The following is a 15,716-nucleotide window of genomic DNA, read 5'->3' as shown; positions in this document are numbered from 1 at the left end:
CACACTAACACAAATACATTACATCAGTTTTAAACATGTGAAACTTTGTCATTCAATAGAACTCTTTTCCAATTTTGGTTGGATTGATCAATGAAGTTATTTTTAGGCACAGATCAACTTTTTTTAGTACATTTTTACGGGAAATCTGTGTTTGCCAGGTCTTCCTATAGGTAAACTTGCTTCAGCAAAAGATCGACGAATGATCCTTGTTGAAACATTCGCCTCCGAAATTTCAGCTACAATCGCACAAGAATTCAAAAATGACTTACACAATCTGCGAGCGATATTAATTTACATTACAGTAATTTTATAAAGTTCAATCACACGAACATTGATGTCTGTTGAAAAATTAATTCTATAAGAACAATAATTTTTATGGATATGGATAATTTTTATTTTTTTCATTGTGTTACTGATATGGTAGAAATTTCTGTACAATAAAAGACACTTCTACTATGATCTATATTGACAATTTAGTATTAGGATTTTAAATCCAATACAATTTAGTAAATATCTGTTACATACTTTTATTATATATTATAAGTTATACCTGTCATTCAACTTTATCCTAATATTGATGACTTCTTAATATATTCTGCTAAGCATGTAAATTTACAATATCATTTTATAATGTAAATAATATATATTGGATATGTGAATACTAAATCTCAAATAGTAGATTTATTAACTAAATATATTCACAAGATTTCATTTTCATGTAGATGTAACATTTAAAATGCTTTTATAAAATTATATATTTTCAATTAAAAAAGTAAAGTTGAAGCCATAGTCACATATGAAGGAGACAAACTGCAACGCACAACCTTTATATTTGTTATAATTATTTGAAAATATCATATTATTTGAAAATATCAAGTGATCATATTCAATATAAATATGTACTTGAATCAAACATTTAAATCTTACCGAATGACTTCTTTTATTACAGATGACGCCAATCATCAATTACGCGTCGAAATTTAATACGGCGGATCAAAGATTAATTCTGTTGAATTCCGTTCTATTTTGGTTTTCATGCACATACCTAAAGACAATAATATTATTCATATGCCCAAAGAGTGAGTAATGCTGCATTTTAGAGAAGTGAAGTGATTGTACTGATGGTTGCATAACATTCAAGCAGCATTGCCAGTTGTTTCTAATCTTGCTGTATTAGGGAATGTATTTAATAAAAATATTTTAATAACAATTTTGAAGCAACCTAAAGAACAACAAAAACTACTATTAAACTAAAAACAAAATATATATTTGAATAAACACACTTAAATCTAATTAGAATTAAATTATTATTTTAAAAGGTGAAAGAATCCCATCTCAAAGTTTTTCGTTGAATGGCAACGGCGCAATTTGACGATTAGTAGTTTCCATAAATATCGAACCTCACAAAACTCTGTGACGTGTTTGTGATAAAATTGTAGCAATCCAGACAAGTGTCTGAAAAATTACATTTTCCAACCTTGTATACGCGTATTTCCGATCATACATGTTTAAATTAGACCTAGTTTTATTTTTATATATATATTTATGGTAATCTTTGTTTCTCTATTTTTGTTTTTATGGTTCATATCTAGAACACCTACTGTAAATTGTGACAGCACTGACATGAAACTTTGCACTGGGTATTGTTTGTTAGTTAGTCGCTTCCGTATACACAGTTCATTATAATCGTGATTCACGAGGCGTATGCATGCGTTTGTAGTGAGTAATCGCAAAATAATTGAAAATAAGTAACAATTTTAAATTTGTTTTAGGTGTAATGCATAAAAATGCGGTTAACTGTGGTATTATGGAAACACTACTTAATTAGAAAGCGGCATTATCTTTTAACATTAGCTGAAATATGTATACCTTTTCTGCTGTTTCTTTTACTGGCATTTTGCCGAGCAAAAGTAGAAATAATAAGTAAAATCAATGTACCTGCTGAAATATATACCAATAAAGATTTACAAGCCATAGAGACTTCAGAAACGAAAATTTACTATGCTCCGGTTAACAATGACACTGAAAATATTATTGAGATGGTCAAAGAGACATTTGAGATGCCTTCAAGCAGTAAGTTTGTTATCCAATTTATTTGAATTTCTGAACTCTTGAAATTAAGAATATACCAATAATCTTCAAATTCAATTTCTTATTTAATCATGTTTACATATTGTATTTAAAAAAAGTATTAATTTTTTCAAATAATATCTTAAAAAATACTTTCTAGAACCGATTCTAAATATTAATTGTAGTAGTGATTTTTAAAATTAACTGACTGATTAAAATGCTATTTTGATTTGATTAAACAATGATTTTTTCATATATATTAACAAATTACTCTATAATAAAAGATTAAGAGTTTTATGATACATGCTACAGCTGTTTATGTCTATTTTGTTATATTTATGACTAATATAACATGATTTATAAAAGAAGCTGAAGAAGAAGTATCAGATTTTTTGTTCAGACTAGAACATACTGCATTCTAAAATAAATATGTAAATATAATTTTCACTTGCATTTTATTATATTACCCTCTTTTATTTTATTGTAAAATCATTGAAACTTGCTGTATTATTCTCAAAGTAAATCATAATTATTTTCAACAGATGTATTATCATTTGCCACTGAAGAAGAGATGATTAAACACCACATGAGGTCAAACCATACACGTATAATCGGGATAGTGTTTAATAATATATCGAAAAACTTCGACTACACATTACGATATTATTTAAAGTTTATGCCTTGGATGAATGATCGCCTCTACTATGGAGGATTTTCGGGTAAGTGCCCAAAAACAGTAGAAAACCAAAATGTTTACATTTTGAATTTAGAGTTGGAATCAAATTACTGGTCTTCCGGTTTTCTAACTGTACAATACGCATTGGATAAAGCGTTCATAGAGAAAAACTCGAAATCGCCCCTCAATGTTCAACTTTTAACCAAGGGTATTGCTTTTCCACCCCGAGTCAAGGATGTTGGTCTATCCCAAATATATAGAGACTTTTTACCTCTAATAACCATCATCAGTTTCATGTTTATTATACCTGCTGTTGTGCAAAGAATTGTCGAGGAAAAGCGGAGTGGAATAAAGGTGAGTAACATGCTTAATCGGGGATTCTCCTATTTACAAATAAGTTTGTACACATAAATAGAAAGATATGTTATACATAGCTGTTATTCAGTTTAGTTATCACAAGGTCAAACTATGTGGGTGTACAAAATAATCAAAAATTATTGACTTTCTTTTTGAAACTACCTATAATTTAATTTTATGTGAACTGATAGATAGATTGCGTCATATCCTCTATAATTATTCTAAAATTAGACATGCTAGCTAACTACTGTGACATTGAATTTGTTACTGTATTGTTAATGACAATTTATTTTAATTGGAGAAATATTTATGCATTCAGATATTAGAATAATTATTGTGAATAATTTTGTGTTCAATCCAGTAAGGGTTTTATAACGCCCTCCAAATTTTATTAAAAACAAATATTTTTGTTGTGTTGTTTTAAGGGGTATGTTACTCCATATCGATTTCGTTGAAGTATTTTTAATTTAATTTACTCCAAATAATTTTACATTTAATCTAAAGTTTATAATAAAATTTTGTTTAGTAAAAGACAATTCAGAATTAAAGAATAAATAAATAATTAACTTTATCTAGTGTAACATATTATTCATAATTGATTTAGTTAGTTATTTAAATTAATAATCTAAAGCGGACGCTTAGTTGTGTATGTATACATAGACCACATCCTTAAAATATTTTTTTGATGATTAAAATATTTTTCCTTCATAATCAGTCTCTGTTTTATAGTTACTTTTAATACTATGTTAATTCCAAACAATTACTAACATTTCATTGAAAATATGGGAAAATAAATTGGAGAGTAAAATTTCAATTTCGTGACAACGATTTACAATTTGTGAATCACTATAATTTCTAATAAAAAATATGAAAAATTAATAAGATTAAAATAATATCTGTTTAAAAAAAATCAAATCTTTACTCTATGAAAATGGCGTTTATCCATCGAAAAATTTTTAAACCATAGACGCACTATATCATTAATTTTTTCTATATGTACTATTATATTATTTATATTTAACTCTAACAGTTTAATGTAGTATTGATGATCTTAGCGATTTCTTGAAATGTACATTATTTATTGTTGGCAACCTTAGACCTCACTACAGTGATAAGACTGCGTGAGGTCCAGCAATGATTATTTCTTTCAAATTCACAATTTGCTCTTTGTGCAATGTTTGAAAAGAAGATTTTATCTTTTGAATATATTTAAATTAATTAGTGCTCAGGGATTTATAGTCTTTAAAATCAGTTACCATTTTAGCGACCTCTTTAATTCTGGTTATGATTGTATATTTTGATGGAATTGTAATTTGGTGTTCCTAAAGCAATGTTTTGTATATATATTTTTGTTCGTTCGAACAATTTTCTTGGCATTTTGTGAAAATCTTTATTGTTAGAGAATGCAATGTACCGGATAGGAATATATAAGGACGGTTTCGTATAGTTTCCAATCGTTCTTGGGGAAAAGGCTATTGTAGAACACTATCATAAACAGCTGTTTCATTAAATCCATTGAATGAAGACGTGGAAGATATGGAAACAACTTGAATTAACAACAACAATATAAATTTTACATGTCTAGGAAGTCCAAAGGAGTGGGTATAGATCTCGCAGATTCATGAAAATTTTTTTGCTGTCCATACGTGTCCTTGGTTACCTTAGAAATTTAGTGCCATAGAGGCTACTACAACACATCCACGAAGTCCGCATTGAAAACGTCACCATGCAGAACTAGATCAAGATAGAGGTAAGCAGGGGCAAGACAAGGTCTAGACAAAAAAAAAATTTTCAAATCATCCGACTGGTTCATCGTGGGAAGTTGTCAAAATACATCGTTTGTGGTCGCTGAAATCCTATACAAGAATTATATTTACAATGTGAATTGTTGAATTTATATGGAAGTTACCCTCTTTGTGCCTGGTGGTGGTCCATATGTCTCATTTGGCGAATGAATAATTTTGAAATTTATGGACGTTTGTGCCCTGCTATTTTTGAATGGAATAGCTGGTGTTAGTGATTGTTTCAAATTATGCAGAAATTTACGTGGATTGTTTTCTTTTTTGTTTGGTACAGTTAGAAGTTCATCATTGTACATTATGCAAGCTAAATATATGTGAAACAATTAAATTTATGAACTGGGAATAGTTCCAGTAATGAAAAAGTTAGTAACACTCAAGCTCGCTTAATTTATACTTATTTTCATCAAGTAATTTATTGAGAATTAACATAGAATGTTACAAAATTCCTAAAATTTTGTCAGCAAATTGATAATAAATATATTCACTACTTGTTATTTGGCCATATTGCTATGCAAACTTTCTAAGGATATTTTTTTTTGTAAATATATACATTTTGAGAAATTATTATTTTCAGGAATTACAAAAAATGGTTGGATTGGAAAGTTGGCTTATATGGGTGGGTTGGTTTGTGCATGGTCTAGTCCCGGTGATTATTTCCAACATTATAATAACTGTTCTAATGAAAGTACCATTTTGGGGCACTGAATATCCGCCAATTGAATTAACCAACGGAATAATATATTTTATCTTCTTAATGTTGTACTGTATTAGCACTATTTGTTTCTGCTTTGTGATCAGTACAATATCAAGTAAACGTAAGTATGTTATTAATTTTTTAAAAGTATATACTATACTATACAATATAATATAGTATTGAAATAATTATTTTTTGCAGCAACGTCAGCTATGTTAATTGGAATGTTACTATGGATCTTTTCATATTTTATTCCTGAAAAAATTTTGGAAGCTTATGGAGATAACATCTATTTGAAATTGCTTTTTAGTATATTTCCCAATATAGTACTTGGTCAGGGTTACAAGATAATAGAGAAATTTGAGACAAAAGGTACTTTTCTATATTTTTTACTACAATAATTCATTAACCATATTTGTATTTGTTTCAGAGGTGGGACTTCAATGGTACAATTTGTTTAACAAACCATTAAATGAGAAAAATGAGATATGCATGTTTGCTGTGTTAACCCTTTTCATTATTGAGACGCTAATATTCGTAGTCTTGGCTGTTTATTTCGATAACATAAACCCTGGAGAATATGGCATTCGAAAACAGTTTTCCTATCCCTTCCAAAATTTGAAACAGGTAATAACTTGTGCAATTAGAGCAAAATAATCGTTGTAGAGTTTTCTATATATGTATATACTTTTCTGTGAAAGTTGTATAGCAGTTTTAAACAAGTTGTATTGTAGTGGATAACGTCAAAATCGTCGAGCGTGGGAGTGAACAGCCACAAAGCAGAAGAGGGTCAACTGGTCCCAAGAGCTTCAGTACATGGTCATAACAAAAGGCCAGGCATTATATTGGAGAATTTAACTAAAATGTTTGGTGGCCATCCAGCTGTAGATAATTTAAATTTGAACATTGACCGAGACCAGATAACAGTGCTGCTGGGACATAATGGCGCAGGCAAGACCACAGTAATGCACATGATGACCGGTATGATAGACGCAACAAAAGGGCACATTTACATCAACGATTTGAATGTTAAGACCCATATGAAAGAAATCCGATTAAGCCTTGGATTGTGTCCCCAGCACAATCTGCTATTTAGAGATTTCACAGTAGAAGAACATTTAATTTTTTTCGCTATGGTAGGTCTTTTACTTATTAAATATGTCGACAATCATAATTCCACGGCGTAATTTTCAGCTGAAAGGTATGTCTTACCAATCCTCCAAGTCACAGGCAAGCGTTCTTATGAAGAAACTGAACATTGACGACAAACGAAACGAAATGACGCGTAAATTGTCTGGCGGAATGAAACGTAAACTCTGTTTAGCTATGGCAATTATTGGAAATCCTAAAGTTCTCATCTTGGATGAACCGACTTCCGGTATGGATCCGGAGTCTCGTCGAGAGATTTGGAACATGCTTAAGGAAGATCGTGAATCCAAAACTATTCTGATCACCACCCATTTCTTGGAGGAGGCTGACGTCCTTGGTGATAAAATTGCGATAATGTCCCATGGCAAGGTCCTCTGTCATGATACGCCGCATGAACTGAAAAGAAAATACAGTATGTAATCATATATATAATTCACATCAGTGATACATAATTTGGTCACTGTTGGGCATTTAGTTTTGATCACAAGGATTCAATGTTCAAGTCATATGTTGTAATAGCTTATAAGCAAAAAATGGAAATGGTTTCTTACTCTTTTACTTATTTGGACCATAAACTTAGATAATGTTACTTTTGTGTTTTTTGCTTTTACTTATAGTAAGGGTTCTGAATCGACATCACGTTCGACTGAAACAGACAGAGTTACATATTATGACAGTTGAAATTCTACACACTTTTTGTCGAATTTAAACCATTTATTATTTTTTCAGAGTAAGAACATATTTATTTTTATCCGATACTGACTTAATAATTGAAATTTTTATGTTAAAATAATCCTTAAGTATTTTTTTATTTCAAGACTATTTTTTTTATTCTGTAGTGAATGTTATGTTTTTTTGGAATCTGTTATCATGTGGATTTCAGAAACTGGATACAATTTATCGTTGTCACTAAAAAGCAAGAACGATGACGAACGAAATGGTATCCAAGCCAAATTAACTAAAATACTTAACGAGATGGAAATGAATATTGTACAGTTACCAGCTTATGGCAATAAGATAACACTGAACTTGCGAATTGAAGATAAGAACCGTTTTCCGGAGCTACTAAATAAACTAGATAAGAAGAAAGATGAATTGCAAATAGAAGGGCAATCTTTAACGCTTACAAAATTGGAGGATGTTTATCTAAAGTAAGTACCCTGCTGAAAATTTTGCAGTGTTGCTGGAATATTTAGTACAATTTGTATATAACATTAAATGCCCCACTCGATAATCTTACTAAAAGGTTGCCGCAATAGTTTATTGAATTTTTAATTTAAACATAATAGGAAATATTTCATTAAAGCAAAAAAATATTTGCGCATATTTCCCGTCCTATTAACAACATTTTCCAATAAGAATTTTAAAATACACGTTTCTATTTTAGGTCTATGGATACTGATGAAACAGATGAAGCAAACCATACGACATTGGATAAGAATTATGATATAAGTAAGGACTTCATCAAATCTTTTAAACTACTTTATAACTCATTTATATTTAAGGTGTAAAATTTGGCAAAAAAATGTTTTTCCTTCCTATGATATTTAAACGGTTTTACTGTTTGCGAAGGAAATGGTTACAATATATAACAATGGTAATTTGACAAGCGAACAAATTTAGATAAAAAGTAAATGGGTAATAACAAGTAATACATTTTATTTTGTTTTAGATTTGTCTATTAAGTTTGTTGCTAATAGGAATTACTTCTTTATGCCAACGATCCTTATTTGGGGACCTCTCTCAGCACGAGAACAAACTGCAATTAAATTTAAAAATGTATGGGGAAGGTACTGTTTTTTATCATTACCGTGAAAATCCTATATTGCAAAATATTTCGGGTACCTACGACCGACTTATAAAGGAAGGAGGAAGTCATCCAAAACCAACACCGAATGTCGATGACGGTAAGCAAAATTCTTTTAAAATTGTTAAAGTTAATCATTAAATTTTTCAGCTGCAATTCGATTAGGAACTTCAGATATCGACTACTATAAACAGCATCTTGTTGTGGGAGCAGAATTTTACAATCCAAGCACAATGATAGCTTTGTACTCACTGAACGCATTGCACAGTGCTCCTGTGTCCGTGAATCTAATAACTAACGCTTTAGCGAAGACTATGCTCGGCGACGACTATTCGATATCAGTCAGCTCGTGGCCCATGGCACCTCTGGTCGTTGAAGATGAATCCGAAATGTTAAACGAAACCCAAAGCAAAATAATTTGGTCGTTCCTGTTTCCCTTGGGGATTATTTTGTTCCTCTGTCCATTTTTGACTTTCCCATTTGAAGAAATGATCATGCAGTTTACAAGGATCCAATTTATGTCGGGCATACCACCATGGAAGTACTGGCTTTCTAGCTGGTTCACTGATACGATCATAATTCTCGTAGCAATGATTCCCATTTGTCTCATTCAACTATTCCAACTGGGATTCGAATTTAATATTTTTTACCACGGCCGTGTGTTTGGTACGTTGTAATGATTAATATGTTTTCATTTTTAATTTCAAATTCATTTTTTACAGGCATGTTCTTTTTGTTGATTTGGTTTTTAAGCGTAACTAGTTTACCTTATGCGTACCTATTTAGCAGAAGGAAGACGCTGTCAGCCGGTGTAGCCCTTTTCATAATACTTAATCTGTTTATGGGAGTCATACTATTCACGATTGTCAGCTTGCTAACATTGGCGACATCTAAGTTTTGGAAAGACATGAGCGATACATTAGACAAAGTGTTTCTCATTATGTGCCCGCCATACGGTTATACAAAACTAAGTCATTTTTATTCGCAGCAAACAACACGCTTGTATAACTGGGAGGTGATGTCTAGTGCGGAGAAACGGTTAGAGTGTCTGAGGAACGAAAATAATCCTTGTTGTGGTAAGATTATTAAAACGGTAACTTTTCCCTCTGATGATAAAATAAAGTTTAGATGTTAATCGAATTAATGTTGTTAAATTAGTATGGCCCATGATGGAAACATCACCGCTATTTTTATAAATTAAATAATAAGAGCATAAACATGTCGATTCTTATATAACTATGATACATCCATGATTTATTTGATTATAAGAAATACATTTAAAAATGTGATTTTTATCTTCGCCATACATTTATAATATTCAATATTTTTTATAAAATTATTTTTTTAATGTAATAATCAATTTTCTTCATTTTTTGGTCTTAAAAATGTTATAAGTAATAAATAATATTATTAAAATCAAGTTATAAATAAAAATGCTACGGAGATGTTCTTCATCTTAAATGGGCCACCATGTGGGTTAATTAAATGATATAAGCCCAATTAAATTTTAAAGCAACTGATAATTAAATGTTATTATTTTTAGCAAATTTGGGGAAATTCGTATGTGACGAGTATTTAAGTTATTTCGGTCCAGAAACATCAATAACATTAGACATAACTTTGATCATTGTCGGTATGGTAGTTTATTGGGCCATCAATGTTTTCTTGGATACTTTATTCCAGCGAATAATGGAAAGAATAAAGCTGCAAATTTTTAATTTATCAAAAGGTATTATAGATAATAATCATTGTTTTACCACTTCAAAATAACTTAAAAAATACTATAATATACTCAATCTGTATTTTAGATGGAAGTTGTCCTGATGCTACAGATGCCCCTAGCTGTATTGAACCCAAAGGTAAGCAACAAATCCGACTAAATATAATAAATAGTAACTCACATTAAATGTTTCAGACGTGACATTTAAGGCCGAAAAGTTACAGAAGAAATTAGGAAACAAGATGATAGTAAATATCAACGACTTAAAAGTGAAAAAGGGCACGTGTCTTGGTTTCCTAGGCGTGAACGGAGCCGGAAAAACTACAACCTTCCGTCTAATCACCAGAGAAATGCTGAACGACCATCCAAATGGAAAAATTCTTATAGGCGACACTGATAACAAGTGTGGGGACGCATATCTTCAGAGGCTCGGTTACTGTCCCCAGGCTGATCTGCTTAACATGACCCTTACTGCGAAGGAGCTACTTACTTGCATGGCATATATACGAGGCGTCAAAGATGTGTCCAAGACGGTGGATTCGTTTATAAAAATATTTGGTAAGTTATTTGTTAAAAAGTTTCCTTATTTAATTTCAATGAACGGATAATCTATAGATCTGGAGGAGTATGCCAATAAACCTATCGAGACATACAGTGGCGGTAACAAGAGGAAAGTGTGTGCCGCAGCATCATTTATTGGCATTAGAGATGTTGTCCTATTGGATGAACCGACCAGCGGTGTCGATCCTAAAAGTCGAAGGAACTTTTGGGAAGTGCTCAAGAATTGTCAATTTAAAAACGGCTTAACAACGATCCTTACTTCACACAGCATGGACGAATGCGAAGCTCTGTGCGACGAGTAAGTATCTTACAAAAAGTTAACGAATACTTTAAAAAAACTATCTGTACTTGTAGATTGGCGATTCTTAAAAAGGGAACCATAAGGAAGAAGGCTACCATTGGAAAGTTGAAGAAGGAAATAAACGGTTACATAGTCACGTTTAATCTCAAGCATAAAACTTACGACGAAGTGGATAGCGCATCATCGCCAGCTACAAATGATGTTTCGGATTCTTTAGCAGAGAAATTAATCACAGAGATAGCAAACTTTGGCCAAGGAAAACTACGAGATAATCATCACGTGAGTTTTCCATATCATTATGTGCGATAATTGCTGAATATTTAAAATTTTGCAGGATACGTTAGAGTTTCATGTTACCGTAAAAGACAACTGGACGTTGGGTAAAATATATGAGAGAATTGAGAGTATTAAGAGTAAATATGATGAAGAAATTGAAGACTACACCATCAATGAAGTGTCAGTGGAAGACGTGTTTCTTAATGTAGCTAGAGAACAAGATGACCCTGTATAGTAATGGAATGGTTTAATTTTTGTTTACTAAACTAATTAACTTCCTTTTCTAGGTTGTATAAAGGATAATCATTTTAAATTTAGCGGGAGTAAATTTCTTCATCAGTGTTATACCATGCTTAATGCTGGCACAACTTGCAAAATCTTAGATAGATAATTTATTCCATAATCCGACATACATCGTATTTACCGTGTTTTTGAAACTTATTGGTTTTGGGATATTAATTACTTAATGTTTTTGCCATATATTTTGAATAACCAAATTAATTATAAATTCTTCCCTCTACTCAGCAATTTTATAATTCCAAATCTTTCAGTATATATTTGCTGTTCATTAAAGTTCTACATAAAATTTATAATAATATTGAAATGTAAATGTAAATTTCTAGCTATATGTTTTAAACTTGAATACGAATTAATTCGTTTATGTTTATATGAAATATAAGAGTTGATTCTGTTTTTAAATGAACGATTCCCAAAATTTTAGTACAATACATTAATGTCCGTATTGTGCTAATTAAAGTAGTATTAAAATGTTTGTAGAGTGACCAGAAGAAAATTCTTTCATATATACATGTGCTTTAGAAATAAATATTTTTATATTCTTACAATTTATATATCTATATTTATAATTAATTAGCCTGCACTAGTCAAGGGTAAAACTAGTATATAGAGTGATGGTAGTCCTTGATTATACATCTCGCTGAAAGCGGACATCCAAATTTTTTTTTATATTTACGTGATGATATATTGTTGCACATTTTAGTTAGTGGTCATGTTGCAAGTTTCACGACATGTGCTCGATAGATATATTCGAATAATGTTGCCTTAATATTTTTCTGTACAGTCAGGACAAATTTTATATTAAGCATAATTTATAAGAGTTGTGCGGGATTAATTCGTACTATTTTTATATATTTTTTAAAAGTACTACTTATACTGCAGTGTTTGATAATATAACATATTCCCTCTTATGGTGTGTTCCTATTGTAAAATGTTGTGCATAAAAAAGAATTATAAAAAATTAGTACTTAGGGTGGTTTTCATGTAATAAACCAAATCATGTCAATATACTGCAATGAATTAGTTGTGTTAAATGTAATTGTAGTTGTAAGTATTCAAGTAGTATGAATCTCTGTCGGACTAAAGTCGTCGACTCTTATATTAGGTTGGACCACCCTATAACAAAATGTATTAAAATTTTAAAGTTGCAAAAAATAATAAAATATATATTATGTATAATATAAAATGTCTGTGATATAGTTTGAGTATTAGAAAGATCTAATCATCTCTTTAATTTTTTGTAATCTTGAAATTAATATAATAATTTTGTAGTCTTTTTTTACTCATAAGCAAAAAATATTTTTGAAACCTATATATTACAATTTAATAACTCGAATTTTTAATATATATGCATACACATTATATGAATACCAATATGTAAATGTAATAAATAATTTATTAACATGTGTTTAATTTCTCCCAAAAACCGAAATTTGACGTTAATTAATGGTTTATAAATGTACTTTTACTAACTCGAATTTATAATGAACATATTCACATAAACTACATCTCTACAGTACTAAATATTTATTTTATAAATACCAAAATGTATTTTAATAATAATAATTATTAAATATTACATTATTATTTTACGTTCAGTATATGAAACAAATGGTATTCATTGTAAATTAGAATAATCGAATAATAGATTAATAATATCATTAAATTCCTGGTTACATATAAAGTAGTATTGGGTGTTAAAAAAATGTCAAACTTTAAGGACATACTATAGTCCAGGGATGCCTAAGCTCCTTGATACTCAGAGCCATTTTTCAAAATTTCAAATTTTTCGCGTGCCGCAATTAAATAAGTAATTAAAAGGTGCGCCAAAAAATATTAAAAAAATTGTTTACAGAAATTATATTGATTGAAAACATTAAATAAAAGTATGAAATATGTGTATTGAATTTGAATATTAAAAATTATTAATAATTCTGGAATGAAAAAGGAACTCGAGTACATTTATCGAGAGCCACAAATAATCATTCAAAGGTTGGCCACCTCTGGTATAGTCTAAGACATGACATGAAAAAAAAGTTTCACAAATAAGCAAAGATATCTAATGAATAGTATTGCTGCCGGAAGTACATTTTACACAAGAAGTGCATTTTTCCTATTATAAAACTAATTTTCATGATATATAGTAATAAGTCTTTTAATTATATTTTAGACCATTCTCATTCCTTTAAAGTTCCTCATACTCTTTTTAACACCCTGTATAATGTAATAACTCCATTCTCTATTAATATATGTTAAATAGAAGAACATAAATAAATAAATAGAAAAAAGCTGCAACGTGTTTAGTTTTTTATATATCACCCAATTTTTTAACAACAGAGATTTGAAAGCTACTAGAGAGATTAATTAAAATTTGTTATTATTTATGTCGTAAATAAAGTTTAGTACTTATATTTAGAATATTGCTTATTTTAAGATATGAACTTTTTGGAAGCACTTATCTGACAATTAAGAAAGTAAAATAAGTATGTAATTTCTTTCCATCATAACTAATAATCTATAAATAACAAATTAGCTAAATGTTTACTGATTTGAAATAAATATTTACCACTGATTAAATTTCGCTCATTTATTAATAAAAATATTTTAATCACTTAACTTTGAAAATATTAAAGAAATTGAATTTATGGAATTATATTGAAATATTTTTTCTTTTTATGGCATTGATTTATATCAACATACAAAAATTTTAATTACGTCTAAAATTAATGTTAAGTAATTTCTTTCTAGAATGTACAATCGGGTTCATCTGAATCATTAGACTCGAGTTGTATTTTTCTGAGTCACTCTATGCGTAGGAAATCATACCAAATACGAACGATTATAAAAATAATAAACGACTGCAACGATGGTTTCTCTAGGGTTTAACAGACAGACATTTTCAACATGTTGATCAGATAAAAAAAATTCTAAATTCTTATGAACAATGACAAATATTTTCAAGTTTTCCTTATTTATTATTACCTCCACTACATTTGATTTGTAAATTTCTCATATTAAATACTTAATCTTTTATGTGATATATTTTTCTCTGAATACAAAGGATTTTTCGTCAATTCCTTTTCAATATAAGAAAAAAAATCTCGAACATTTTATTTTTTTAATTTGTTTTGTGTTTATTTTTTTAATGTCCATACAGTAAATGTAGGTGTAGATAAAATTAAATTAACTAATTACTTATATAATACAAAATTTAGTATAACATTCCAAAGAAAAATTACATTTTTATTTAATCTCGCTCATTAACAGCATATCTTATTTTATGCGTCAATAAATTTAAATTGGCTTTTATTTTTAAATTAGTTTTTATCTAATTTAGGAAAAATGAATATTATTGTAAAATAGAAATGACCTTGACATTATGCGTTAAAATGCGAATAATGAATGTTAGTTATTTTATAATTCGTGTAAATAAGGCACATAGAAATATAAAATATGGATATACTTTAAATACGAACATCGTAATCTGTATATTTTAGTGAATTATAATTATCTGCAACAAAAAATTATTATATATAAAGTATATTACTCAGACAACAAAATAACACAACGAAGGATAAATATTTACATTCACGTGAATATTAAAATTGTTTTTAGGTTTAAAAATACTTTGAACCGTACAACGAATAACAATATTTATTTTTTAGTTAAGCGACTATTTATTAACAACAGTTTTTGTGAACAAGTGGGATCAAAACGTCTGACAATTATAGCCTTCTCCTATAGACAGTAAACACAATATATTTCATATAATCGTGCGTTTACATAATATTTACCACTTAATAAATCAAACTAGTTAATAATCACTGTGGCTAAATTAAAATTTATCAGTCACCTCGCGAATCTAGGAACAGACGGTTTAGCGAAATCAAACAAAGTCGGGCATTAATCAGCGGCCGAGAAAGTGACGAATCGAAAGACCTCACAGTCTCCATATAAGTAAAAGATTTACACAACGTGGGAGAAGCAGCCCGTGACGTTTACTGTG

At 29.6% G+C, this 15,716-nt stretch overlaps 1 protein-coding gene across 5 annotated transcripts; it reads left to right on the top strand.

The window, feature by feature from the left end:
* The first annotated feature begins 1,442 nt into the window (after positions 1-1,442).
* Positions 1,443-13,114, top strand: LOC109597131 (phospholipid-transporting ATPase ABCA3). Of its 5 annotated transcripts, none has more exons than XM_049962587.1 (22): positions 1,443-1,548; positions 1,773-2,073; positions 2,613-2,789; positions 2,841-3,100; positions 5,480-5,720; positions 5,801-5,971; positions 6,030-6,226; positions 6,334-6,735; positions 6,794-7,160; positions 7,632-7,899; positions 8,136-8,200; positions 8,254-8,345; positions 8,421-8,655; positions 8,706-9,221; positions 9,278-9,631; positions 10,099-10,284; positions 10,364-10,414; positions 10,471-10,833; positions 10,891-11,134; positions 11,191-11,416; positions 11,472-11,642; positions 11,701-13,114. In XM_049962587.1, the coding sequence occupies exons 2-22, from the start codon at positions 1,788-1,790 to the stop codon at positions 11,707-11,709; spliced, it is 4,881 nt and encodes a 1,626-aa protein (XP_049818544.1). In that variant the 5' UTR covers positions 1,443-1,548; positions 1,773-1,787; the 3' UTR covers positions 11,710-13,114. The 5 variants fall into 5 exon arrangements, with proteins under 5 accessions (XP_049818544.1, XP_049818548.1, XP_049818537.1 ...); XM_049962591.1 differs by lacking the exon at positions 1,443-1,548 and adding an exon at positions 1,555-1,712; XM_049962580.1 differs by lacking the exon at positions 1,443-1,548 and adding an exon at positions 1,555-1,716.
* Positions 13,115-15,716: the final 2,602 nt, after the last annotated feature.

Source organism: Aethina tumida, chromosome 1, assembly GCF_024364675.1.
Source record: "Aethina tumida isolate Nest 87 chromosome 1, icAetTumi1.1, whole genome shotgun sequence".
Classification (NCBI taxonomy): Eukaryota; Metazoa; Arthropoda; class Insecta; order Coleoptera; family Nitidulidae; genus Aethina; species Aethina tumida.
Note: the sequence above shows the minus strand (reverse complement) of the source record. Positions and strands in the feature narration are given on the sequence as shown.

Excerpts from the sequence above, each read along its gene's own strand:
- LOC109597131 (XM_049962587.1), top strand. The coding sequence starts at position 1,788 with ATGCGGTTAACTGTGGTATTATGGAAACACTACTTAATTAGAAAGCGG. Across the intron at positions 2,074-2,612 it reads ATTTGAGATGCCTTCAAGCA|ATGTATTATCATTTGCCACT; the intron begins GTAAGTTTGTTA and ends TATTTTCAACAG. Across the intron at positions 2,790-2,840 it reads CTACTATGGAGGATTTTCGG|AGTTGGAATCAAATTACTGG; the intron begins GTAAGTGCCCAA and ends TTTTGAATTTAG.